The sequence below is a fragment of the Populus trichocarpa genome, chromosome 16 (assembly GCF_000002775.5).
Source record: "Populus trichocarpa isolate Nisqually-1 chromosome 16, P.trichocarpa_v4.1, whole genome shotgun sequence".
NCBI classification, from domain to species: Eukaryota; Viridiplantae; Streptophyta; class Magnoliopsida; order Malpighiales; family Salicaceae; genus Populus; species Populus trichocarpa.
In genome coordinates this window covers 1,164,547-1,191,622 of record NC_037300.2, presented here as the reverse complement: position 1 = coordinate 1,191,622, position 27,076 = coordinate 1,164,547, and the positions used below count along the sequence as shown (strand labels likewise).

The window sequence follows — 27,076 nt, the reverse complement described above, 5'->3', positions numbered from 1 at the left end:
ACTTGTAAATCTATAATTCTGTGATCAAGCAGGAAAATGATAATTAATCTCTTAAACACTGTTCCAGAATTTGAGATTACGAACTAGGAAAAACTTGGCACCAAAAACAAAAAGAAAAAGGAAAGTCTTTCTATCTGTCACAATTTGACACATCGCTCAAATTAATCTTCAACCTTGTATATTATTTTCAAGAAATACATTTCAATTTACTGGACACTGTATGCAGCTTTTACATGAAGGAACAATATAGCAGATAAACACTGAGGGCTAACTCAACTGGTCAAGTCTTGGGTTTGCTTTCCAATGGTTACGAGTTCGAATCCCCTCAGAACTACTGGAGGCTTATATAGTCGTTAATTTCAGGGTCCGTGGGATTAGTCGAGGTACATACAAGCTGGCCTGGATACCCACGTTAATTAACAAAAAAAATTAACAAAAAAAATTAACAATATAGTAGACCACATAATACAAAGGCCGGTAATCATCATGCAAAATGCTTCTCCACCGCTGCTTATCATGTTGAATGCTTTTCCACCGCTGCCGATTTCTTTCTCATTGTCCAGAATGCAGCAAAGTATCGGTTCTGCAAAAAATCAAAGTCAAATATGTTTGCAAATACCACGCCAGCGTGAGCTGAAGGTAAACTCTGTAACTACAAAAGTCAGATCTGATTAGCAAAAGGGAATTTGGTGGCCTTCATTGGCCTAAAAGAAAGAGAAGGGATCTAGCATGTTGGGGACTCATGACATAGGTAAGCACATTTGGTGAGCGAGTTTGTTAAGCCACAACAGAAGCTTCTTAGTCCTTAGATCACTTCTATAAATACTGCACAGATGATATTTTGAGGAGGAGAGGCACCGTCCCCCACCCCCACTTTTTAAATTTATAAAGCAGGCAGAGAAAACATTTAACAGAGAATTTCCAACATGGGTCTGAGAAGCTTACTTGCATCATTGATCGAGGATTTGTAGTGTAGGTTGTCTCAATTGTCTTTTCCTTCTGCAGCCCATAAATAGAACAGTACATTTTTAAATTACTGGGAGATGCAGTCAGCAAAGAAAAGCATTCGGTCATGCAAGATAACCAAAAATATACGGAGTTGAGATTATTACCTCAACTTCAAACCCATAATTAAACGCAACACACTTTACATCTTCCAAGCTCAGTTCAATGGACATCTCCTAAAGGAAAAGGGGTTAATGCATTAGAAAGAAACCAGCATCAAAACAGCACCATATATATGTATATATATGAACATTGTGGAAAAATGAAGCTTACATCTTCTTGTCCATACATGTCTGCAAAATGATACAGGAGTGGTCCCAGATTTATCCAAACCTGTCATCACCTAAGTGAGCTCATTCCATGGTGAAAAATAGCAGAAAATATACAGTGTTTCAAACAGCTTCAAGGAACTCACCCCCCCATCTTTCAAAATCCTTGATATGATTTCAATGTATTCAACAATATTGTGTGCCGTATCAATAAAAAAACAAGTTACAACTGCATCCCAAACTCCTGCATATCATACAATTACTCTCCATAAGAATTACCTTCAAAGCAAGGACATTGCAAGAATAATTTGTGCCTATGATACCATGTCTAGTCTTCTGCAAATCAAAGTACTATTACATAAATAAAAGTTTCATTAGCAAGGAATAAAATTAATCAAAATATCTGCCCATTTCAGTGGCCAAAGTTCCAGCAATTATTTGTACCATGAACAATTAAAAGGAATTAAATTCTCCTACCTACTTGACTTGGATCACTATAGACTTCAACAAAGTCACCACCACACATGGAGAATCCTTCAGTAATCCCTGCACTGCTTATTATAAAAGTCAATATGGATTTAAAATGACATGCAGATAGTTATTGTTAAAAATTTTATGCAAAGTTTTGAAAAAAATACTAAGTGCAGCATGAATACCTTGCTGGATGAATATCTGGAAATGAAACAGGACGGAGTTGGTCACTGTCTGAAAGTGAATTGCAATTGCTATGGATCCAAGGATATATAGTCCATTCCCCTGCATTCTGGGTCCTAATACAATCAAACTACCCATTACTAAAGAAAGGGAGAGAGTGATATTCATTCATTCAAAGATTAATTACTGCCAAGAGCATACATACAGTAAGATTAGCAAGAAATTATTAGAAGTCCTTACTGATTAAGAATAAAACTTGAGCATATCATCATGTAGTATGAAAATTCATTTCCCTGGCTCACGAAACCTGCATTATCATATGATAAGTGTTGGGCTCCATATAAAGTTGCCAAAATAGAATTTGTAATAACTTCACATCTTTAATACATACCCAAACATGAAATCTCCAAGGCCAGACGCCCAAGACCAGCACCAGGAACTAAACATGTAGGGGGACTGTGCAATGAATTTATGGTTATATAGTAAATAAAACATTATTCCATGACAGATTATATATCATTCTGTATATCACAATCACCAAGCACAAAATTGCATTCCTAAAATGGTAAACACATAAGGAAATTATGTACCTTTTGTTGCAACGACTAGGGAATAAAGAATTGAGCTCTTCAAGAATAGGCTTGTAGCACTGATCACGTTCTTTCTGTCCCTGCATCAGTGTAGGAACAGTGGGAACACATAAACCTTGGCCTCAGAAATCACAGATGATGAGTTAGAAACAGGAAAGCAATGACGCATCATTACCTCTGCTGCCCAGTCTCTTACTATGTTTCTTAGTATACAACGGACCTATGAAAATGGAAAAACAATGGCAGCATTAGTAATCACACATTCCACAAAGAACACCAATTGTATCCAGTGTTGTCAAAGGCAAAATGCGTTAAAAGACACCAAGCCTGTAAAATGCCCGAAGCGCTAGGCGCTCCTAAATGAACCAAGGCGATATACTATAAATTTATTTTTAAATCTAATATATATATATCTTCTCAATTAAGATTACATAATTAGAAAATCAAAAGAAAATATAAAATACCATAACATAGTCGTATAAAGTTATATTTTTCACCCTTAAAAATAAAATAGATACTTTATAGTAAGTAGCCGAACAGATTAAAAAAATAAATAAATATCAGTTAAAAAAATAAACAAATAGAACAAAATAAAAATTAATTAAAAAAAAAACAACAAAAAAGAAAGAAATTCAAGCAGGCACTAGCCTTAATGCCTTGCACCCACTCTCAAGGTGCTCGCCTAGGTGGCACTTCATTGAAATTTAGAGGTGAGCAAATAAACCGAAAAACCGATTAAACCGAGAAAACCGGAAAAAAAATAACCACAAAAACCAATCAGTGAAAAAAATTGATTAAACCGATTAAAATTTTTAAAAAACTGACCAGTTCGGTTCGGTTTCGGTTTTATAAGCCTAAAACCGAAAAAACCAAGTCAAACCGGTTTGGACCGGTTTTTGTCCTAAAAAACCAAATCGAAACTGATCGGTTTGAATCGATTTCGGTTTTTTTTTTTAAAAAAATTTCGGTTTGGTTACTTTTTTTTTATAAAAACCGAACCGAACCGAAAATGATTACCTTAGTGAAATCCGACACCCGAGGCTAATAAAGGCGCTTGGGCCTCGCCTCTCCTAGCTTGGAGCGCCTCGGCACCTCATGACAACACTGATTGTATCTTGTGTGTGTGAGATCCATTTTTTTTCCATCATTTTTCCCATACATCATATGCTAATTCATGACCAATTCATCAGTGTTTTTGCTCATCATCATTAATGACAGATCCATCTTAATTATCCAAAACAATAATTTCAAAGTTGAATTATTGACCCAAATTTGAAGATTCATCAAACCAATATAAGGCAAAAAAGAATGACTTTCATCAGCCATGTCAATTACATGTGACCTCATTAAAATAACTTAGAATTAAGATATAAAAAAAATCATTGTTTATTCACATATTTTACCATATAAATAAGGTAGCAAAGCTTGCAAAGTTTGCTTATGCGCCAAGATAACCAATATACCTTATCAACATCAACCAGGGGAACATGCAACTGAAATGATGGATCCAACCAATCACGAGGTGATGACGGGACCTGAATGTACATTGTTATATGCAAGAAAGTAAGTTTCACTATACATAGAATAAGAAGAAAATGATGGCTTGAAGAGAAATTCATTGCAAATCTAGCAAAAAACAAAAACTAATTATAAACAAACAAGGAACCTTGAGATAAAATAGGCAAACTAAATAGCATTACATTTCCATTGGAATCAGAAACATGATTCCCACAACATTCAGCTGTCATTTTGTTATTTTCCTCGCCTGCCAGACAGCTCCCAGTATCAGACCCATGACAACCTTCAATTTGCACTTCCTGTTGTTATCTACAGAAGTCATACTTCTAAATGAAAAGACATAGAAGTGGAAGAAATTTTTTTTGCAGTTTAGACAGTCACTATACAAAACATCACATGGCCATTTTGCAGAGACCTCATTGGCCGTCAAACCCTCTGCTAGTTTGCTCATCACATTGCTTGATTCTCCACAGCAAGCTTCATCAAGTTTGGAACAACTTCCCCTAGCTGTGGTAGACTCATGAGAGCAAACATTCCCATCATTTGGTGGCCATTCAAAGTGCAATTCCCCAGAGTCATCAATGTCCTGGCTCATATCCAGGGGTGGCTCAAATGCCTGAAAAGTGATTGCTAATCATAATAAAAATAATATACCTTATTTTTTTTCCATAGAACTCACATAATATTACAGAATTAAAACATCAAACAAAAGGAGATGTGAAAATAAAGATGTATAGTAGAGCATCAAAAGAGAAAATCAATAAAGAGAACATAGAGCTCATCTGACCTGAAGCATATTAAATATGAAATACGAATTTATAGAAATACACCTGCAGAATAAAAAGCAAATTGTTCACAAACTCCAACATTACACTAACTTAATATTTCTTTTCCATACTCAAGGCAATTGCTTTCTAAGAGTCTGCTCATGTGTCTGTGTGAACTTGTGAAACCTAAACCAAGCAATAGCACTCTCGGGGAATTACCTTCTTAGACTTTGAAACTTCAAAGGGTAGTGTGATAACAAAGCCTGTAAAATATATTTAAGAAAAACAGATATATCCCATGTTATCCAGAATCCATTATCATCAAAAGAACGTATATAATTCATAAATTTTTCCTTGTAACAAAGCCAAAAATCAAAACTTTCTGGCGTATATTCAAGCCGTAAATATTAGATATTGCAAATAAAATTCAAATTCCTAAATTCCAGTTTAGTCACAGTAAAACAAAAATTTAACATACAATTTAATATCTATATTCACAATTCAGAAATTACTTTAAGAACATTGCAGTCACAATGCTGCTGGTTTCAGTGACTTCAAGTCAATGCACCTGGTGGGGTAGTTAGTGACTTGACTTTAATTCCATTAAAATCAATAATCAGTGACACAAAATTAAGTAAGCAGTACAGCAAATTCATTTTTTTCTAAATCCCATTTCCCTTTAATTCCTAATTCAGTAGCTTCCTATTTCATTTCCCATAACTTTACTCAATCTTTCAAGATTTCAAGAAAACAGTTAAAGAAAAAAAACCCCAAGAACCCACTTTGTGAGAAGGAGGAAGCTTCCTAAACGATCTTTCGTATCTTTTCACATCCTCTTCTGCTGCCTCTGGATAACTACACACAAAAGATCCAATCAAAACAAAAAAGAAAGAAAGAAAGGAAATTGAGAGAGAAAGGGGCAATAAAATTACTTAAGGTAGGCACTGACTATGCGCCGGAGAGATTTTATTTCAAGGGATTCTTCAAGTTTTCTTTGACGAAGTCGTTCTTCGTCTTCTTCTTGTTCTTGACGAGGCTTCATTTTTCTTTCTCGGTTTTGTGCCTTCGAAAATGGAAGCGAAGTAGTTTCGTGTGGCGAAAAAGCTAGGTGAGAAACTTTTGTTGATGCTGTAACGATAGGATTCGTAATTTATATCTTGGGCTTTAAGGTTTGGGCTTATGATGAAAATATATCTCATATTATATCTAGGGCTTCAATATTTACCTGATTGGATTAGATGAAGCTAATCATAATTTTCCTTGGAAACGATGCTTTTGATAGAAAAATTATTTTTGTTAAAAATTAAGAAATAGAGATACATGAACAAGAAAAGGGGAGTTTTGATTCAGATATATATATTTTTTCTCCTTAATTAAAATAATTTAATTTTTTAAAAAATATTTATTTTAATTACTTTTAGTTTTTATTGAAAAATAATGCAACTAATAAAGAAGACATGTTTTTATTGGGGAAAAAAAGCATGAATAAAAAAAGAAAGTTTTTTCTGAAGAAAAAAACATTTTTTACTCTAGAATTTAATTAATTGGTTGTCTTTTTCTATATATATATATATTATAATTATCACAAAATTAAATAAAAAAAATCTCATGACCGCATACCACTAATGTTGTATAAACACAGGGTGATAAACGTTTTTAAATTAACATGAATTTTTATGTCAGTTTATGTGTATCTTAATTAATCTTACAAATTATCTTATAAATTTTAAATTTAATAACCATAAAAATATACAGTAATTCTAAATTTCATAAGACTCGGTTAAGGAATGCTTTTAAATTAACTCTAATAAAATAGGGTTTAAGTACATTAATTTCACAATAAAAACCCCACGTTGAATATTCCAGAAGAAAGAACACAACGCTGCTGAACGTGGCTAAGATTAAAAGTTCTCCAGATAAAGTGATGGAGGCAGTGCTGTGTGGTTCTAAGTTAGATTCCCTTTCGCACACAAACAAAAACAATTGCAGCAGAAATTTTAGCATTGCTTTATACAAATACCAGAACTTCTTCTGAGCATGCAAAGGAGCAAACAGAGAGAGAAAGGGCAAAAAAAAAAAACAAGAAAAAACAAGAAAAAAGGGGGGGGGGGGGATTTAAAGAGATGGCTTGTAATATTTCAGCTGATCATAAGCCTCATGTTGTCTGCATTCCCACCCCAGCTCAGAGCCACATAAAATCAGTGCTTAAACTAGCAAAACTATTACATTACAAAGGCTTTCACATTACCTTTGTCAATACAGAGTTCAATCACAGACGTTTACTTAAATCTAGAGGTCCTGATTCCATGAATGGTTTGCCCGATTTTCGGTTTGAATCCATTCCGGATGGCCTCCCTCCTTCGGATGAGAATGCCACCCAGAATACGTATGCAATTTGCGAGGCTTCCAGGAAGAACTTACTGGGTCCATTTAATGACCTGCTTGACAAGTTGAATGACACAGCTTCTTCAGATGCCCCCCCAGTGACTTGCATCGTCTCTGATGGTTTCATGCCAGTCGCTATCGATGCTGCTGCGATGCACGAAATTCCTATTGCGTTGTTCTTTACTATCTCTGCTTGCAGCTTCATGGGGATTGAACAATTTCAAGCACTCAAAGAAAAAGGCCTTACGCCACTAAAAGGTATGGACAAAGAAAAAAAAAACTATAGTTTCATTAAGATTTGTAGTTGCTTGAAATGTCTCCAAATAAATAAATTATTGCACCAGTCAGGCTCAATAATCCACACTCACAAAGAGAGGATTTCTACAATAATCACTTTGTTTATAGTTATTCCCTCATAATTAATTATTTGAGTGGACTTCAGGTGAGTTGTACTCGTGAATATTTTCTCCTACAAGTATACTATTTCCCTTAATTATTCATGCTTTTCACTAGGACACAAGCTAGGGAACCTTCTTTATATTTATTTTATTTTTCTCTGTTTCTTCAGTCATTTTTATTCACTTGCTAGCATAACGTTTATAAGAAAAAAAAAATAGCTCCAATACTGAAAGCTATATGTACGTTCAATTTTTGTTTGCAGATGAGAGCTTTCTAACAAATGGCTACTTGGACAAAGTGGTAGATTGGATCCCAGGAATGAGAGATATAAAGTTAAGGGACCTTCCCAGTTTTGTTCGAACAACAGATCCTGATGATTATATGTTTAACTTCGGCGTGGAATGTGCTGAGAGGGCTTCTGAAGGTTCTGCCGTTATTTTCCATACTTTTGATGCTTTGGAGCAAGAGGTTCTGAATGCCCTTTACTCCATGTTTCCTCGTGTCTATGCGATGGGTCCACTTCAGTTGCTTCTCAATAAAATTCAAGAAGATGATCTGAATTCTATTGGATGTAATCTATGGAAAGAAGAAGTTGAGTGTCTCCAATGGCTGGATTCCCAGAAACCCAACTCTGTCGTTTATGTTAATTTTGGCAGCGTAGCGGTCGCTACAAAGCAGCAGCTCATTGAATTTGGAACGGGACTTGCAAAAAGCGGTCACCCATTTTTATGGATCATAAGACCTGACATGACCGCTGGCGACAGTGCGATATTGCCGCCAGAATTCACTGAAGAAACTAAAGACAGGTGCTTTATTTCAAGCTGGTGTCCACAAGAGGAAGTCCTCGACCACCCATCAGTTGGAGGTTTCCTAACACATTGTGGTTGGGGTTCCACAATTGAGAGCATTTCTTCTGGCGTGCCTATGCTTTGTTGGCCATCCTTCGGTGATCAGCAAACAAACTGTCGGTATGCATGCAATGAGTGGGCAATTGGAATGGAGATTGATAGCAATGTGACGAGAGAAAATGTGGAAAAACAAGTGAGAGAGTTGATGGAAGGAGAAGAAGGTAAGAAAATGAAGAAGAAAGCCATGGAGTGGAAAAAATTAGCCGAGGAGGCCACTGGGCCCGGTGGTTCATCATCCATGAATTTAGACAGGCTGGTGACGGAAGTGCTTTTGTCATAAAAATAATATTATGGTCTGTTTATCAGAAAAAAATAATTAAATCTCAAGACAAATGTATTATTTTCAAGGTGATTATGGTGTTTGCATTGCCAAATAATTTACATTTATTTTCTTAGTTTTAGATTTTTTTTTCTTAATTAGATTTGAGGATTTTCTATTTAAATAGTCTTACATATTATATTAAATTAATTTTATAAATTATTAAATTTACAAAACAAATTTTCTGATTGTAACGTTATTAAATTTTTAATTTATAAAAATAAATCAAGCACTGCTCCCTCTCGGCAGGAAACACTCCCTCTATGCATCAGTTTTTTCCCCTTCCAGCTCAAGCCCTCTCTCCTGCGAGTTCTCTCTCCTTTCTCTCTCTGTGCCTCAATTTTCAAAGAGAGAGACAGAAAAGCTATGATTGTACTCGCTCTCTGATTATCTAATTATTTTATGGTTTTTGTTTCTACACGTTGTCTTCATCTTAAGAATTGTGTGCTTTTTGCTTTTGACTCTTCCGCTGAGTCGGGTATATTGTAAAGTCTAGATGGAATAATTTATTTTTTAAAATATTTTTTTATTTAAAAATATATTAAAATAATATTTATTTTATTTTTTAAAATTTATTTTTAACACTAATATATCAAAACAATAAATATGAGGACTAAATGTATGCTGTGAGCCACTTGAATGAATTCATAAAACAAGGTGGTTATTAGCTTTTTATTTCTTTTTCCGTAGTGTATTAAAAGTTTTTATAGTATGATAAAATAGAGTGTAAATTACTATAATTTTTTATTTTCTTTATTATATACTCACTTCACTTAAAATACTCTTAAATAGTAAAAGGATATATAAAAAAAGCCTAATTAATTATGTTATTTTATTTATTATTACTATTTTTTTTGGCTTTCACACTATGCTTTAATTCTGTAAAAGTCACAGAATGGAAAAATTGGCCACTGACCCCAGTGGTGAATTTAGACACGTTAGTGACGGAAGTGCTTTCATCATGAAGAAAAAAAAAAGTTTCTTTATTAAAAGATAATTAAAGCCCAAGACAAATGTGTTGTTTTCAAGGCGAGTAGTGTTGATTCGTTGTTTAATAATATTTCATATAAACATATACGATATCCTAAGCTTTTCTGATATAAATTATTGCTAAATATTATGGCTGGCTAGTGTTGACTGCTGAGTCTTTTTCCTAAATGATGCAGTACTTGCTGTAGTAATTTTACCGAAGGACAAGAGAGTCCGCTCAAGGGATTTGTGTCCACTGCTTTAATAAATTACTGTGCTCTGGTTTTTGTTTCTTCTGAAGAATTCTCGACCTGCGGCTTGCTTTTGATTCTTCCGTCTAGCTGACTTCATGTCCACCTGGGTGTGTTTCTAATCATATTCTAAATTGAGAATGGGGATGGTTTCTCTATTTCCACTGTTAATAAAGAGGTTGGGTGAGAGAAAAGTGAAGGGGAGAGAGAGAGAGAGCTTGAAGAGAGTTGTCTTTGTTTTGTATTTGATCTCAAAATCTAAATTGAAGTTCGTTTTTTGATCGATTTAATCTTCCAGAAGCACCACCAGTCTCTGTTGTAATAAATTAACGAAGAACAAAAAAGGCCTGCAGTATCTATCCTTGAAGATATTTTTTTCAAAAACAAGACTGTTTTAGAATTCAACAAGTTTTTTTTAAAAAAATAAGAATTATAAAAACAGTTAGATAAAGATCAAAATAATAAACACAAAAAAAAAAATCAAAAATAAATTATTACTGAAAACAAAAGTATATATAGCTATGCACGGGTAATCAGATATTTTTTTCTAGCTCAATCTTATACATGCCAGCCAATTATCATTTTCTTTATTAATTACTATTTTATATCAAATTTTACTATATAAATATTATATGGAGATCTTATTTTTCTAATATAGAATAAAAAACCTTATATATACTTTATATTTATAAAAAAAAAATTAATAAAGTTGATAATCTTCATTATTTACAGCATTGTCTTCTTTAATTTCAATCCCACCAACAGTGTGATCCTAAGTTGATAAAGCCTATACAAAGGCCAGAATCTCTACTGCGAGGACAACAGAGGAGAGAGAGAGAGAGAGGGAGATTAGAGAGATGGCTTCTAATATTTTAGTTGATAAGCCTCATGCAGTTTGCATTCCCCACCCAGCTCAGAGCCACATAAACTCAATGCTTAAACTAGCGAAACTACTACATCACAAAGGTTTTCACATAACCTTTGTCAATACAGAGTTTAACCACAAACGTTTACTTAGATCTAGAGGTCCTGATTCCCTGACTGGTTTGCCCGATTTTCGGTTTGAATCCATTCCAGATGGCTTCCCTGCTCCGGATGAGAATGCCGCCCACGATTTCTATGCAATTTGTGAGGCTTCCAGGAAGAACTTATTGGGTCCATTTAATGACCTGCTTGACAAGGTGAATGACACAGCATCTTCTGATGTCCCCCCAGTGACTTATATCGTCTCTGATGGTGCCATGCCAGTCGCGATCGATGCTGCTGCGATGCACGAAATTCCTATTGCATTGTTCTATACTATCTCTGCTTGCAGCTTCATGGGGACTAAACAATTTCGAGCACTCAAAGAAAAAGGTCTGACACCACTAGAAGGTATGAACAAGGAAAAAAACGTAATTATAATTTCATTAAGGTTTTTTTATTAGTTCATTAATTCAAAATATTTTCTCCTGTAAGTAAACTGTTGCCCTTAATTATTCATTCTTTTCACTAGGGGTACAAGCTAGGAAACCTTCTTTTTTTATATATATATTTTCTCTGTTTCTGCAGCCACTTTTATTCAGTTACTAAAAGCTATATGTACGTTCAATTTTTGTTTGCAGATGAGAGCTTTTTAACAAATGGCTACTTGGACAAAGTGGTAGATTGGATCCCAGGAATGAGAGATATAAAGTTAAGGGACCTTCCCAGTTTTGTTCGAACAACAGATCCAAATGATTATATGTTTAACTTCTGCGTGGAATGTGCTGAGAGGGCTTCTGAAGGTTCTGCCGTTATTTTCCATACTTTTGATGCTTTGGAGCAAGAGGTTCTGAATGCCCTTTACTCCATGTTTCCTCGTGTCTATGCGATTGGTCCACTTCAATTGCTTCTCAATCAAATGCAAGAAGATGATCTGAATTCTATTGGAAGTAATCTATGGAAAGAAGAAGTTCAATGTGTCCAATGGCTGGATTCCCAGAAATCCAACTCTGTCGTTTATGTTAATTTTGGCAGCGTAGCAGTCGCTACAAAGCAGCAGCTCATTGAATTTGGAATGGGACTTGCAAAAAGCGGTCACCCATTTTTATGGATCATAAGACCTGACATGATCGCTGGCGACTGTGCGATATTGCCGCCAGAATTCACTGAAGAAACTAAAGACAGGGGCTTTATTTGTAGTTGGTGTCCACAAGAGGAAGTCCTCAACCACCCATCAGTTGGAGGTTTTCTAACCCATTGTGGATGGACTTCCATAATTGAGAGCATTTCTTCTGGTGTGCCTATGCTTTGTTGGCCATTCGCTGGTGATCAACAAACAAACTGTAGGTACACATGCACTGAGTGGGGAATTGGAATGGAGATTGATAGCAATGTGACAAGAGATAAAGTGGAGAAGATTGTGAGAGAGTTTATGGAGGGAGAGAAAGCTAAAGAAATGAAGAAGAAAGCCATGGAGTGGAAAAAATTAGCTGAGGAGGCCACTGGGCCCGGTGGTTCATCATCCATGAACTTAGACAAGTTAGTGACGGAAGTGCTGTTGTCATAAGAAAAAAATTTGCTTCTTTATTAAAAGATAATTTAAGCAAAAGACAAATGTATTGTTTTCAAGGTGATTAGGGTTGATATATTGCTTAATAATATCTGATATAAACACACATCATATCCTAAGCTTTTTAAATTGCTAAATAATATGGCAGGCTAATGTTTAGTGTTGATTCTTTTACATTGCTAAGTAATCATCATCGATTGAAAAATCATGGAGTTAAGCCTAGAAGAACTAAAAAGGTAAAATATTATCTAGATTTTTGAATATACTTATTAGAAAATGAACATCGAACATACTCCGATGTTTTTGGAAGGAGATAGTTAATAATAAAATTGAATCTATTATGAATAATAATACATGAAAAACTAGTGGATTTTTCTTCTAGAAATAAATTATTAGAACATAATTGGATCTTTAAAACAAAGATAAAAGTTGCAAATATTGACAAATATAAAGTTAGACTTGTTGTTAAATATTTTAGATAACAAGATGTAGATTATTTTGACACATATTCAATTTTGTTAAGAATAACTTCCACAAAAATGTTTACAGCTATCATAACTATTAAAAAGTTTGAAATACATCAAATGGTTATAGAAATAATTTTTTAAAATGGTAATATTAACGTAGAGGTATATATGAAATAACCGAAGAGTTGGTGGTTACTAGATAGGAAAAGAAAGATGTACGCTTATGCAGTGCACTGATCATACGTCGAGTGCATGGGTGCCTAGCTGGGCGTACTCCCCAGCATCAACAATGAGATCACAATTCAACCCCTTCTCTTAACAGAAAGATAAGATTCATGAGTTATAAATACATAATGAATCTTTCAAGCTCAAGATTCATAATCTCTTCATTATTAACATTTTTAGCACATATATTTTTAGAATTTATCTCTATAAAATATCATTTCACTTTCTCTCTTTATAAAGTTATTGATTTTATCATCGAAGAGTCCTCACGTCCATAAAATTTTTTTTTGTAGGTATCAGCTACCAGTCACTTGCTACTACCATAGCTACCGGTCACCTAGATTACCAGACATCACCTGCTACTACAAAACACAACTACTGTTCACTTGGCATCACCTGCTCCTACTAATATAGCTATTGGTTACCTTGACTTACCAAGTATCACCTACTACTAGTTACCAACCCCTTGACTTTTCCATATCAAATCATTAGACACCTTAACTAAAAAAAATAGATCAAATTGCTTGAACTTAGATATCAATTAATTATCAAATAAATCATTTTTATTCTAAAATATCTTGAATATGAAGATTCATTGTCGAAATTATTACAAACTAAACAAATATTCTAGCTTGTTTGATTATCTAATCATTTTATGATTTTTGTTTGCGGTTTGCTTTTGACTCTTCCGCCAAGTTGGCTTCATGCACGCTTGGGTGTTTTTCTAATCATATTTTAGCTTATCAAGAGAAATGAATAAATAAAACAAGTTAAGGAAATGAATAAATAAAACGTGTGGTTTCAGATTTCTGTTCATTTGAAAAACTAAATAATATCAGACAGTGACTTAAAAATTAAGAGAACAAAGTGGCTACTATTTTATCAAAAAATTAATTAATTTCAGTGATATTGAAAATTAATAAAATACTATTTTGACAGTCATGTTTAATTTAGTAGTATTTTGTCCAAAAAAAAGTGTTTTCTTTTCTCATCTATCTTTTCATATTGTTTATTTTTCTATTTTTTTAAAATAAATTAGAAAAAAAAAATGAAATTTACAAAAATAATTAAATTATAAATAGATTTACAAACATGACTAAATATTTAATTTATTAAACCACGAGGATGTAATTAATTAAATCTTAATACATATAGGGATCAAGTTATAATGAACATAGTTATGAGACTTTTCTCAAGGCTTGTCTTGATCCAATATCAAGTCATGAGTTTATTAGATTAAAACTCTGAATCAACTTTAAAATAATATCATTTAGTTTTTAAATGAAATAATGTTATTTTATATAAATTTTTTTAAAAAATACAGTTAATTTGACTGAACTTAACTTAATTTGACTAAGTTAATTGGATTAATGGTTCAAAATGAAACTTCGAATAAGCTAGACTTCATGTCAATAGATTACCAGGTAGATCTACCGACCATGCCAAACCAAACTAGATTTAATAATTATAGTAGTTAACCCTGAAAAGAAATTTATCATTTAATTACTAAACTATGACGACTAATTAATTAAATAAATCTTGATAAACACAAGGACTAAATGTATGCCATGTGGGCCAATTTTGGATTCAGTCTCGCAGACAAACAAATAGTTGCAGCAATAGCATAACGTAATTATTGCTGTATGTAAGAGTAGAATCTCTAAATTGCTCTCAATGCTGGAGCCAATGAAGAGCAACAATATCATTATTTGCTCTCAATGCTAGAGCCAATGAAAATTCAGTAAGGAAAAGATGACAAACTTGGCCATGCAATTCTGATGGAAACTTCTCAGTTAAATCCTGTTGCACTCTAATTGATAATACCTCCTCTGCGAATGATAGAGTTTTCGAAGCAAATGTTTGGATTAAAGGGGCCCCTCCGAAAGTTCAGGTATTTCTCTGGTTAGCAGTACAGGACAAAGTTAGTACAAGAGCTTTTCTTCATCAACGGACTGTTTTGTCTGCCACACAAGCTTCATGTGTCTTTTGCAGCTCAGATTTGGAAACCTCAGAGCATCTTTTTATACATTGTAACTTTTCTAGGAGTGTTTGGATGAAAGTTTTGGATTGGTGGGGTATCCAATATTATTTACCGAGAACACTTGACTCGCTGCTTCTGCAGTGGCCCGAAATAGTACATGGCAAATTCCAAAGATCAACTTGGAGACTAATTTCAAGTAGTACTATTTGGGGTATTTGGTTGCTGAGGAACAAAATTGTTTTTGAGGAGGGAACTTTAAACTTGTTTGATTGTTTCTCCACCATCCTTCATCGGGTTGCTATTTGGTTGCATACTCAAGATTCAAACTTCACTTATACAGGAAATGACCTCTTAAGATCTTCTGATGGCATCAAATTGTGGTGTAATAAGAAATCTTAGGCAGTCTTTTTGTTGTTTGTTGTAGTAAATAAGTTTTTTATTTTCTCATATCCCTTATATTTCTCTTTGACTATTGGCTTTATGGCTTTCTTAATATACTCTCGATGATTATCAAAAAAAAAAAAAAAAATCTCTAAATTGCACAGATCGAAGAGCAAGTAGAGAAAGAAGCATGTGGTTTCAGATTTCCATAATATCTTTAAGATTAAATATAAAATAAATGCTGCCGTATGCGACTTGAATTAGAAGTCCTATATATTGATATAAAAAATATTATAAAAAAACACTGTAGCAGCAATAGCATAACTTAACTATTGCTATATGTAAGAGTAGAATCTCTAAATTGCAGAGAACTTGGAGCAAACAGGGAAACGAAGAGTGAGTTAGAGAGATGGTTTATAGTGTTTTAGCTGATCATAAGCCTCATGCAGTCTGTCTCCCTAGCCCATTTCAAAGCCATATAAAGTCAATGCTTAAACTAGCAAAACTACTACATCACAAAGGTTTTCACATCACCTTTGTCAACACAGAGTTTAACCATAAGCGTTTACTTAAATCTAGAGGTCCTGATTCCCTGAATGGGTTGCCCGACTTTCGGTTCGAGTCCATTCCTGATGGCCTTCCTCCTTCAGATGAGAATGTCATCCCAGATATCTCTGTAGCTGTTGCGGCTGCCTCGAAGAATTTGCTGGATCCGTTTAATGAAGTTCTTGACAAGCTCAATGACACAGCAGCTTCTGATTCGCCCCCAGTGACCTGCATCCTTTCTGATGGTTTCATGCCAGTAGCTATCACTTCTGCCGAGATGCACCAAATTCCGATTGCGCTGTTATTTACCATCTCCGCTTGCAGCTTCATGGGCTTTAAACAATACAAGGCGCTCAAAGAAAGAGGTCTTACACCACTGAAAGGTATGAATAAGAGAAAAATTAAAAGCTCATTTGTTGTTCTTGCCGTTTAAAGGATAGATAGTGGTAAAAAAAAAAAAAAAAAAACTAATTTCTGGGATCTAAATGTAGGAAACCATAAAACTAATTATTATGGTAAGATAAATTTTTCAAATCCAATTTCAATATAAAAGTAAAAAATTGATATCTCTTTTAGTCTAAAATATCGGTAAAAAAACTATTTATAAAAGCAAAAATTATTTATGTTACCAGAAACAAAATCCATTCTTCGATTTTCATCTAATTCACTGGAAAGTCCACCGGGTATTATATAAATTATGCATGGATTTTATATGAATTATATATAATTCAGTTATTTCTTATAAAAAAAACTATTTCAAATCAATAGCTTAAATTATTAGGTGAAGTTTTAAAATTAATATAATTTATATTATTCTCTAATATACATATTCAAGTGAAAGTTTTTAGGTTTAAAATTTACAAAGGCCCATACTATTTTGTTTTTAATTTTTATCAGATAGATGAGGTGGTGAGATTCGAACTCGTGACAACTTGGTTATCAAAACTCTAATATCATATCAAAGAACCAATTCAACCCAATAGCTTAAATTATTAGATGAAATTTCAAGATATAATTTATATTATTCTCCAACATTTTCTTCTCTCATCGAAGAGGTCATATGTTCTCTACAATGTGCTCAGACCGCTTTTAGTTCTTTTAGGAGTTTGTATCAGTGAGTCTCTGCTTATACATATAAAGAAATTCGTTACCTGTCTGCTTAATCACTGCTAGCTATTTATATAGCTCTATCGATTAAAAGATACTGATTTGCTCAATTTTGTTTCAGATGAGAGCTTTTTAACAAATGGCTTCCTGGAAAAGGTAGTAGACTGGATTCCAGGAATGAAAGATATACGGATAAGAGATCTTCCAAGTTTTGTTCGTACAACAGATGCAACTGATTTTATGTTCAACTTCTGCCTAGGATGCGCTGAGAGAGCTCCTTCAGCTTCTGCGGTCATTTTCCATACTTTCGATGCTTTAGAGCAAGAAGTCCTGACTGCCCTTTATCCTATCTTCCCTCGTGTCTACACAATCGGTCCACTTCAATTACTTCTCAATCAAATCCAAGAAGATGATCTAAATTCTATTGATTGTAACCTATGGAAAGAAGAAGTTGAGTGTCTCCAATGGCTTGATTCCAAGAAACCCAACTCGGTAATTTATGTGAATTTTGGTAGCATAGCAGTGGCTACAAAAGAGCAGCTCGTTGAATTGGGAATGGGACTTTCTAAAAGTGGTCACCCATTTTTATGGATAATACGACCAGACATGATCACCGGCGACTCCGCGATATCGCCACCAGAATTCACTGAAGAAACTAAAGAAAGGGGCTTTATTTGTAGTTGGTGTCCACAAGAGGAAGTCCTCAACCACCCATCAGTTGGAGGTTTTCTAACACATTGTGGATGGACTTCCATAATCGAGAGCATTTCTTCTGGTGTGCCTATGCTTTGTTGGCCATTCGCTGGTGATCAACAAACAAATTGTAGGTATACATGCACTGAGTGGGAATTGGAATGGAGATTGATAGCAATGTGAAAAGAGATAAGATAGCAATGTGAAAGAGATAATGTGGAGAAGCTTGTGAGAGAGTTGATGGAGGGGGAGAGAGGTAAGAAAATGAAGGAGAAATCCACAGAATGGAAAAAACTAGCAGAGGAGGCCAGTGGCCCCAGAGGTTCATCAACCATGAATTTAGACATGTTGGTGAAAGAAGTGCTCTTGTCACGAAACCAAACTTATGACGTATAACAAAAAAATAATTGAAGCTCAAAACAAGACAGAGAAACACTATATTCCCGTATTGTTTTCTAAAGTTATTGTGGTGGATGCATATATTTCCAATAATATCTCATGTATTCTGCTGTTAAATCTCTGTTTAGAATTCAGTTACAAATAGTTTTTGATTAAAATTTGATTTTTTTCATTAAAATTTGATTTTTTTCATTAAAATTTGATTTTTTTTTATTTAAAATTAATTTTTTATATATTTTTTTGGATTGTTTTAATGTATTGATGTTAAAAATATTTTTTAAAAATAAAAAAAATATTATTTTAAAATATTTCCAAACAAAAAACACTTTAAAAAACAATTATTATCATACCCAAACATTATCTTGTGGTTAGGAGTGTGGTAGCGATTGTAGTTTAAAATATTTTTCGCTCAGAAATGCATCAAATTAATATTTTTTATTTTTTAAAAATTAATTTTGACATTAATACATTAAAATTATCTAAAAACATAAAAAAATTAATTTTAACTAAAATATTTTAAAAAACATAATTCCGCGAACACACACACTTATTAAATATCATCCATGAATGTAGACACGTTGGTGACGGAAGTTCTTTCATGATGGAATAAAAAAAAAGTTTAATATAAACAAAGTGTTGTTTTCAAGGTGAGTAGTGTCGATATCCTGTTGAATGTGGAATCTTTTCCAAAGGACAAGAGAGTCCATTAAAGCCAACGGTTTAATAAATTATTTTGTCTCTGGTTTATGTTTCTATAAGTTGTCTTCATCTGTTTGCTTTTGATTCTTCCGCCAATTTGGCTTATTGTCCACTTGGGTGCTTTTCTAATCATATTTTGGCTCATGAGGAGAAAAATAGTGTGAGGACTAGGAATAAACAAAACAAGTGTGTTTCAGATTTCTTTGCATTTGACAAAATTAAAGATCAGACAATGACTCCAAAATCAAGAGAACATCTGTCGCAATACTGGTCACTATTAAAAGTTCCACAGATTGAGAGTTAATTATAACTCAGTCACGAAATTTTATGAGAAAAATTAATTAATCCATGCGATGTCGAAAATAAATAAAACAATCCCTTGACAACAACTTCTAATTTAGCAGTGTTTTATCCTTCAAAATTGATAAATATAAGTTGGTGATGGGTGTGTTCACTTTAACATAGAATAGCAGAAACTCAAGTAGCAGAGGAAAAAGAGAAAGAAAGAGCGAGCTCGAGGCATGACTTGTAAAATTTTAGCTGATCATAAGCCTCATGCAGTCTGTCTCCCTAGCCCTTATCAAAGCCATATAAAGTCAATGCTTAAACTAGCAAAACTACTACATCACAAAGGTTTTCACATCACCTTTGTTAACACAGAGTTTAACCATAAGCGTTTACTTAAATCTAGAGGTCCTGATTCCCTGAAAGGTTTGCCGGACTTTCGGTTCGAGTCCATTCCTGATGGCCTCCCTCCCTCGGATGAGAATGCCACCCAAGATTTGCCTGGACTTTGTGAAGCTGCCAGTAAGAACTTGTTGGCTCCATTTCATGACCTGCTAGACAAGCTGAATGACACAGCATCACCTGATGTTCCCCCTGTGACTTGCATCGTCTCTGATGGTTTCATGCCTGTCGCTATCACTGCTGCTGAGATGCTCGGGATCCCTATTGAATTGTTCATTACTATCTCTGCTTGCAGCTTCATGGGGTTTAAACAATTTCAAGCACTCAAAGAAAAAGGTCTTACTGTAAAGATATCAACGATCCTAATGATGCCAAGTGTCAGAAGATTAGCAATTAATATTGTTACAATGCTGTTAGTAGTTTTGTTACAAAAGGAGAATCTGTTAGCATTTATATTGTGTGTAAAAGGAAGAATATTCTTCGTATAGTATCTTCCAATACTACATATATAAACTGAGTATGAGTAATGAAAACATTTAAGCAAAAGCAAATAATAAAACAGTGCTAGAATTCGTCTTCTGCTTCTCTGTGCATAACAGATTCATTCATTCTCTGTTCTTCGTTCTTTTCACTCTCTGCTTTTTTTCTTCATTTCTATTTCATTTCTATATAAACATTACTGTCTATCATGGTATCAGAGCACTGGAACTCTTGATCTTGTGGCCATTAACTTCTGAATTTTGGCTTTATTCTCATCCTCTTCATAAAATTCTTGTGCACTTATTGATGTGCCTATCAGCTATTTGATATATTGCCTCACTGATTCTCTTCTTCAAAACTCCAGTTTTCTATTACTTCACCGAACATTATAATCTTCAATTTTCTGCTTTCTCCTACATTCTAAAATGGTGACTAGCTCTCAACTTCAGATTATTCAATCTCCTATCACTTCTCTGCTTCCTGCAATCTCTACTGCTATAACAGTGAAGCTTGACGATACAAACTACCTCGTTTGGCAATTTCAAATGAAAATTCATCTTGAAAGTCATGGAATTCTAGGATTTGTTGATGGTTCCAGAAAATGTCCAAGTCAATTTTATACAGATTCCGATATTGAGGGTGTTGAATCTGATGATCATCAGATTTGGAAAATGCATGACAGAGCACTGATGCAGCTACTTATTGCCACTCTTTCTTCTACTGCCATTTCCTATGTCATTGGCTGCATCAGTTCTCATGATATGTGGGTTCAATTGAAGGATCGTTTTTCTACAGTAACCAAGGCAAGAATATTTCAAATGAAGAGTGAACTTCAAACTATCAAGAAAGGTTCAGAACCCGTGTCTCAGTAACTGCAGAGAATCAAAGATGCCCGTGATCATCTCTCTGCCGCTGGAGTTTATTTTGAAGATGAAGATATTGTGATCTTGGCTCTCAATGGCCTTTCTTCTGACTATAACACGTTCCGATGTATGGTTCGAGGCAGAGATAATGTGTTATCTCTTAAAGATTTTCGCTCTCAATTGCTTGCTGAAGAAGCTACTATTGAGCAGACCCATTCCTCTTCTCTATTTGTCTCTGCTATGCACGTTCAGAATCAAGTGTCTCAAGGCAAGGCTCTGGTTCTTGATGAAGGTAATTCTAATCCTCTTTCTTCCAACTTCAAGTCAGCTCCATCTTCTCAATTTTCCTCTGGCTTCCATGGAGGTTCTAACGGCTATCAAAGTGGTTTCAATGGTCATAACACTGGTGGTTATTTTCACCACCGTGGCTCTCAGTTTAGGGGCCGTGGTAGAGGTCGCCATACTTTCCAATCTAGCCATCGACATTATCCTGCTCAACCAAGCTCTAATCCTGGTATTCTTGGTCCTGGAACTGATATGCCTACTTGCCAAATCTGTGGTAAGAGAGGTCATGTTGCTGCCGATTGTTATCAACGTCACAACCAATCCTCAGCCCCTACCTCTTCTGTTCAATGTCAAATTTGCTGGAAATATGGGCATTCTGCCATCCAATGTTATCATAGAGGCAACTTCTCCTATCAAGGTCGTCCTCCTTCCATCAATCTTAGTGCTATGGCTGCTACCTTTCCTCCACCTCCTGAACCAATTTGGGTGGCTGATACTGGCGCCACAGCTCATATGACATCTGATTTGTCTCACCTTCAGGAGGCTACTTCTTACTCTGGTCCTGATGCTATTACCACTACAGGCGGTTCAGGTTTGAGCATTTCTAGTATTGGCTTTTCTGTTTTGACTATTCCACAATGCTCCTTACAATTACACCAAGTGTTGCATGTTCCTAAGCTATCTCAACATCTGCTGTCAGTTTATAGGCTGTGTAAAGATAATCATTGTCGATTTATTTGTGATGACTTTGGTTTTTGGATTCAGGACAAATTCACGGGGAATGTCCTTCTCAAGGGCCTGTGTAGTAATGGTTTATATCCTATTCCTTTTTCTGTTTCTTCTAGTTCCCACACACCTTTTCAACTTGCATCAGCTTCCCATCGTAATCAGTCTTGCTATCTTGGTCAACAGGTTCAAACCAGTCTTTGGCACAAGCGATTTGGTCATCCCTCTAATAGCATCACGTCCACTCTTCTCACTTAGTCTCAGATTCCCTTCACTTCAGATCCTACCAAGTCTGTTTGTACCACTTGTTTAGAGGGAAAAATTACTAAGCTTCCTTTTCCATATCCAGCAGTTAAGTCTATTCACCCTTTAGAAATCATACATAGTGATGTTTGGGGCCCTGCACCCGTAATGTCTGTTGATGGCTTTAGATATTATGTTAGTTTTGTTGATGAATGTACACGGTACTCTTGGATTTTTCCAATGATCAATAAAGGAGAGGTTTATTCTATTTTTGTCCATTTCCATACATTTTTAGTTACTCAATTTTTTGCTACACTTAAGATCTTTCAAAGTGATGGAGGTGGTGAATATATTAGCACCAACTTCAAAAACTATCTTCATACCAAGGGCATTGTTCATCAAATGTCATGTCCCTATACCCCTGAACAAAATGGTCTTGCTGAAAGAAAGCATAGACATATTGTGGAAACCACCGTCACTTTGTTACAAACTGCCCATCTCCCTCATAAATTCTGGTTTCATGCTTGTGCTACTTCCATCTATTTGATTAATAGATTGCCTTGTCAACTTCTACGGCTGAAATCTCCTTTTTTCTTGCTGTATGGTTCTTCCCCTGTCATCCATCACTTGCGCATCTTTGGTTGTGCTTGTTTCCCTTTACTTCGGTCTTACAACACTAATAAACTACAACCAAAAACTTCCACATGCATCTTTTTGGGCTATGCCAGCCAATATAAAGGGTATATTTGTTTTTCCCTTCATACCAATCGCATCTTTGTGTCTTGCCATGTCCTCTTTGATGAATCATTGTTTCCTTATATCTCTGTGCCTCTTGACATTTCTCTTACGACATTTTTAGGTGTGGGTCGTCCAGTATTGGAGAATATTGACAAGTTCCCATTGGAAGGCACTTCACCGCCATCATCATACCGTGGAACGCGATTGATTCTCGTTCTTAGATGAGGTTCGAAATAGTACGAGATAAATGTTGAGATCTTCTCAACAATATAGGCCTCACATATCGAGGCCTCAACATGCGCCTTGTTCTTAACCTTTTTCTTGAGATTAAACAAGTACTTGCATTGAATTAATCAAGTATTTTCAATTAAGAAAAACATAGAAAATACTTTTATATATGAATTACATTGCAACTATAATATCTAACCATTTGAATGGGTACATCCATCTATATTGGATCGGTCCTCCAGATTTTGCCTCGAACGGTATATGTATAGGGAGATGCTCCATTGAGTCAAAAAATGATGGAGGGAATATCATCTCAAGTTTGCATAGTGTTTCGACGATATTCGTTTGAAGCCTCTCAATGTGCTCAACATTTAACTTGCTGGAGCATATATCTCTGAAGAAATGACTAATCTCCATGAGTGCATCCCATATTCCTTTTGGCAATAAATCATGAAAAGCTAATGGGATTAGTGTTTGCATAAACACGTGGCAGTCATGGCTCTTCATTCCATACAATCTACAGTCCTTTATATTAACCAACCTTGATATGTTCGATGCATGTCCATCCAGAAAACACAGACTCTTAAGCCATTTGTAGACTAGCAGTTGTGCGTTTTTCTCTAACACAAAGCTTGCTCTTGGTTTTGCGACCCGTGACTCATCATAAACCAACTCCATATTTTTACGGTTACAGTATAAAGCTATATCCAATCTAGCCTTGATGTTGTCCTTTGTCTTCCCCTTCACATCCATGACGGTGTTGAAAATGTTCTCAAACATGTTCTTTTCGATGTGCATGACGTCAAGGTTATGGCGGAGTAGATTGATCTTCCAATAAGGAAGCTCCCAAAAGATACTTCGCTTTACCCAATTATAGGTCAAACCAAAACCATAAAACTTTTGCTTACCTGATTGAAGGCCAAACACAATGTCACCGTACTCTGATACAACATCATGCAATTCTTCATCAGAAAGACGCAGGGATGCAACATCTTTTTCAACTCTACGAACAAAGAAATCTTTTTTGTTCTTTATGTACCTGTGATTAAGTGGCAAGAAGCGACGGTGACAGTAAAAAAAAGAAGCTTTACCTCCATTTGCTAGCGTGAATGCCTTGTTGTTTTCCATGCAGTATGGACATGCGAGTTTCCCATACGTGCTCCAACCAGAAAGCATTTCATAAGTTGGAAAATCATTGATAGTCCACATCAAAGCCGCCCTTATAAGGAAATTTTGTTTCCTCGATATATCATAAGTCAGAGCTCCGGAGGACCACAATTAAGCCAACTCATCAATCAACGGTCGAAGACAAACATCTATATTCCACCCCGGGCTGCTTGGACCGGGTATGACAGTAGATAAAAACATGAACTCTGGCCTCATACACATTCCCGGTGGCAAGTTATAAACTGTGAGTATGACCAGCCAACAAGAATAAGGAGCAGCAAATGACCTAAATGGGTTGAATCCGTTTGTACACAACCCAAGACGCACATTCCTTGATTCAGCTCAAAAGTGAGGATGGACACTGTTAAAGCGTTTCCACGCTTCGCCGTCAGAAGGATGCACCATCACTCCATCAACCGCATTATGTGCTTGGTGCCATGTCATGTGCTCAGCAGTCCTTGATGACATGAATAACCTCTACAGTCTAGGTGTGATCGGGAAGTATCTAAGTTTTTTATATGCCACTAGAGTCTTTCCCCTGCTAGTTCTAGGTTTTTAACGGGAATGCCCGCATGTCATGCACTCGGTCATCTCAGCATTTTCAAGGTAGTATAACATGCAGAAGTTAGGGCACATGTCAATTTTCTGGTATCCTAAACCGAGGGGTTTTCATCATGGACTTCGTAGCATAGAAGTTCTCTTTCAGCATGTTCCCTTCAGGTAAAATACTTCTCATCCATGCAATAATCTTGTCATACCCAACCTCACTCAACCCGTGATCTGACTTGATGGTGAACACCTGTGCTACGGCCGATAATTTACTGTGGTTCGTACAACCATCCCATAATGGTTCATCAGAATCTTTCAACAAATCAAAAAACCTAGCTGCATCTGCATTAGGTTCTTCTTCTACGATTGGAAATTGACTGACATTACCTTGATTCATTCTCATTGAATCCATAACCATATTTCTGTAAGGATTAGTGTTGTTATTTGCCGCTTCATGCACGTTGCTAGCACTAGAAGTAGATCCAACCACCGTTTCTCCCATTCTCCTCTTACTAACAAATACTTCTCTATGTGCATACCAACACTGGTAATTCTTCATAAACCCTTTGTGTAGAAGATGCATCATTACAACATCTGGATGCAGATATTTTTTATTTTGACACTTCCTGCATGGATACCTAATACCGCCTCCAGTAAAATTTCTAGGAATAGATGTTGCGAAATTAATAAAACCCTAAACCCCGTTACAATAATCAATCCTCCGCAATCCTTGGGGTGAATCTCGATACATCCATGAACGATCATCCATGACTTATATCGAACCTCTATAAAATTATGATGACATCATGTATTAATTAACTAAGTTAGGTAAATAAACTTGCAAAAATATTACTTTACCTCAAGATTATCCAACAAACCAATCACAACTTCTTATAAATATTAAATATTCATTATCATTTATCAACGTCCATACAAATTAATATATATAAATTTACAGAAATTACTACTCCGCAATACCATTGATAAAACTTTAAATGGACTCATTAAGCAAGCTATTAATTATTTCAAAACAGCACATGTAATTTGGTAATTCCATAAAGTTTTAACAATTTACCAACAAATACAATCTTACAAAACCTAAAACAAACCATAACAGGTATAGAATTATACATTCATATACTACAAGTTTGTTTGAGAAATAACAATAAAACATGTACATCTACTAACAAAATACATATACTAAAAAAACAATAAAATTGACATTTAATTAAATGTTAAAATTTAAAAAGATAGAATTACTTACAAAAATTGATAAAATCTGTTGGTAAATCAGAACACGGATGCTATGACCACAAAACTTCAAGAAATATGACTTGTTGTGCTGAGATGAGGGAGATTTTTGTTTGGGGGAGGGGGGGTGGTTGTTTGCAGATGGGGAGAGTTGGGATTAGGAAGAAGAAGGAGAAATAGGGGAGGAGAGGGTCGGCAGAGAGGACATATATTAACTTTTTCCCACGGTTTCAGCAACGGATTTTCCGTCGGTGATTCTGACAGAAAAATCAACACGTCACCGTACGGATCTGCCATTTCGAATCCCTCGGTGATTCCATCGGCATTTTAAACGGCGAACCAATCACGTCACTGTACGGGCTGTCGTTTTGAATTCGTCGGTGATTCCGTTGGTAAAAATTACCCGCCAAAACCTCTACGTCAGCGACGACGGAAAAGTTTCCGTCAGTAATTTCAACCTCAAATTACCGACAGAAATATTCTGTCGGTAAATCCGTTGCTATTGAGCGAATTTCTGGTAGTGTGTCATAACCTCCTTAAAACATGGAAAGGCCTATAGTGATTAACTTGCAGCCGCTGGTAAGCCTCTTGTTCCTTCAAACTTTAATCTTTACCTATTTAAAATGTTTTGTGACAGAGTTTAAGAATCTTGTAACTACTTTTATGAATAAGATGATGAACTTGAACCAACAAACTTTACTTTTTCTTTTCTTTTCTCTCTCCTCCTCAATTTTCATGCCTGACTCTTTGAATTTTCAAAGTAACCCTTTGATTTATTCTTTCTTTATATTTGA

At 35.2% G+C, this 27,076-nt stretch overlaps 4 protein-coding genes and 1 long non-coding RNA gene across 18 annotated transcripts in view; 2 read left to right on the top strand and 3 right to left on the bottom strand.

Moving 5' to 3' along the window:
- The window catches only part of LOC18108713 ((R)-mandelonitrile beta-glucosyltransferase), a 40,987-nt gene that overhangs the window by 10,416 nt on the left and 3,495 nt on the right, over window positions 1-27,076 (bottom strand). The window lies entirely within an intron of this gene.
- On the bottom strand, window positions 157-5,946 carry LOC18108991 (uncharacterized). Of its 9 annotated transcripts, none has more exons than XM_024587067.2 (18): window positions 5,736-5,945; window positions 5,586-5,658; window positions 5,023-5,066; window positions 4,824-4,866; window positions 4,452-4,652; window positions 4,219-4,335; window positions 3,982-4,053; window positions 2,659-2,738; window positions 2,519-2,596; window positions 2,320-2,384; window positions 2,169-2,235; window positions 1,931-2,044; window positions 1,752-1,825; window positions 1,421-1,518; window positions 1,279-1,338; window positions 1,113-1,181; window positions 946-999; window positions 157-583 (listed from the first exon to the last, which is right to left on the bottom strand). In XM_024587067.2, the coding sequence occupies exons 1-18, from the start codon at window positions 5,843-5,845 to the stop codon at window positions 515-517; spliced, it is 1,488 nt and encodes a 495-aa protein (XP_024442835.2). In that variant the 5' UTR covers window positions 5,846-5,945; the 3' UTR covers window positions 157-514. The 9 variants fall into 9 exon arrangements, with proteins under 9 accessions (XP_024442835.2, XP_024442836.2, XP_052303720.1 ...); XM_024587068.2 differs by having other exon boundaries at window positions 2,519-2,598; window positions 2,694-2,738; window positions 5,736-5,944; XM_052447760.1 differs by lacking the exon at window positions 3,982-4,053.
- On the bottom strand, window positions 6,780-12,187 carry LOC127904410 (uncharacterized). Its single transcript, XR_008057557.1, has 2 exons — window positions 12,119-12,187; window positions 6,780-8,329 (listed from the first exon to the last, which is right to left on the bottom strand). It is a non-coding gene; the product is annotated as an uncharacterized LOC127904410 (long non-coding RNA).
- LOC7453735 (7-deoxyloganetin glucosyltransferase) lies at window positions 6,927-8,890 on the top strand. The gene is made up of 2 exons (XM_002323152.4): window positions 6,927-7,446; window positions 7,850-8,890. The coding sequence occupies exons 1-2, from the start codon at window positions 6,927-6,929 to the stop codon at window positions 8,773-8,775; spliced, it is 1,446 nt and encodes a 481-aa protein (XP_002323188.4). The 3' UTR covers window positions 8,776-8,890.
- LOC18110480 (7-deoxyloganetin glucosyltransferase) overlaps window positions 10,760-27,076 on the top strand; it is a 91,175-nt gene continuing 74,858 nt past the window's right edge. For 2 of the 6 annotated variants that reach the window (XM_052447750.1, XM_052447752.1), the window contains exon 1: window positions 15,921-16,550. In XM_052447750.1, the coding sequence (XP_052303710.1) occupies window positions 16,031-16,550 (520 nt within the window). In that variant the 5' untranslated portion in view covers window positions 15,921-16,030. Of the gene's footprint in view, window positions 11,409-11,638; window positions 12,674-15,920; window positions 16,551-19,452; window positions 19,933-27,076 lie in introns of those variants that run through there. The other 4 variants (XM_002323153.4, XM_052447747.1, XM_052447759.1 and 1 more) reach the window with 4 other exon arrangements.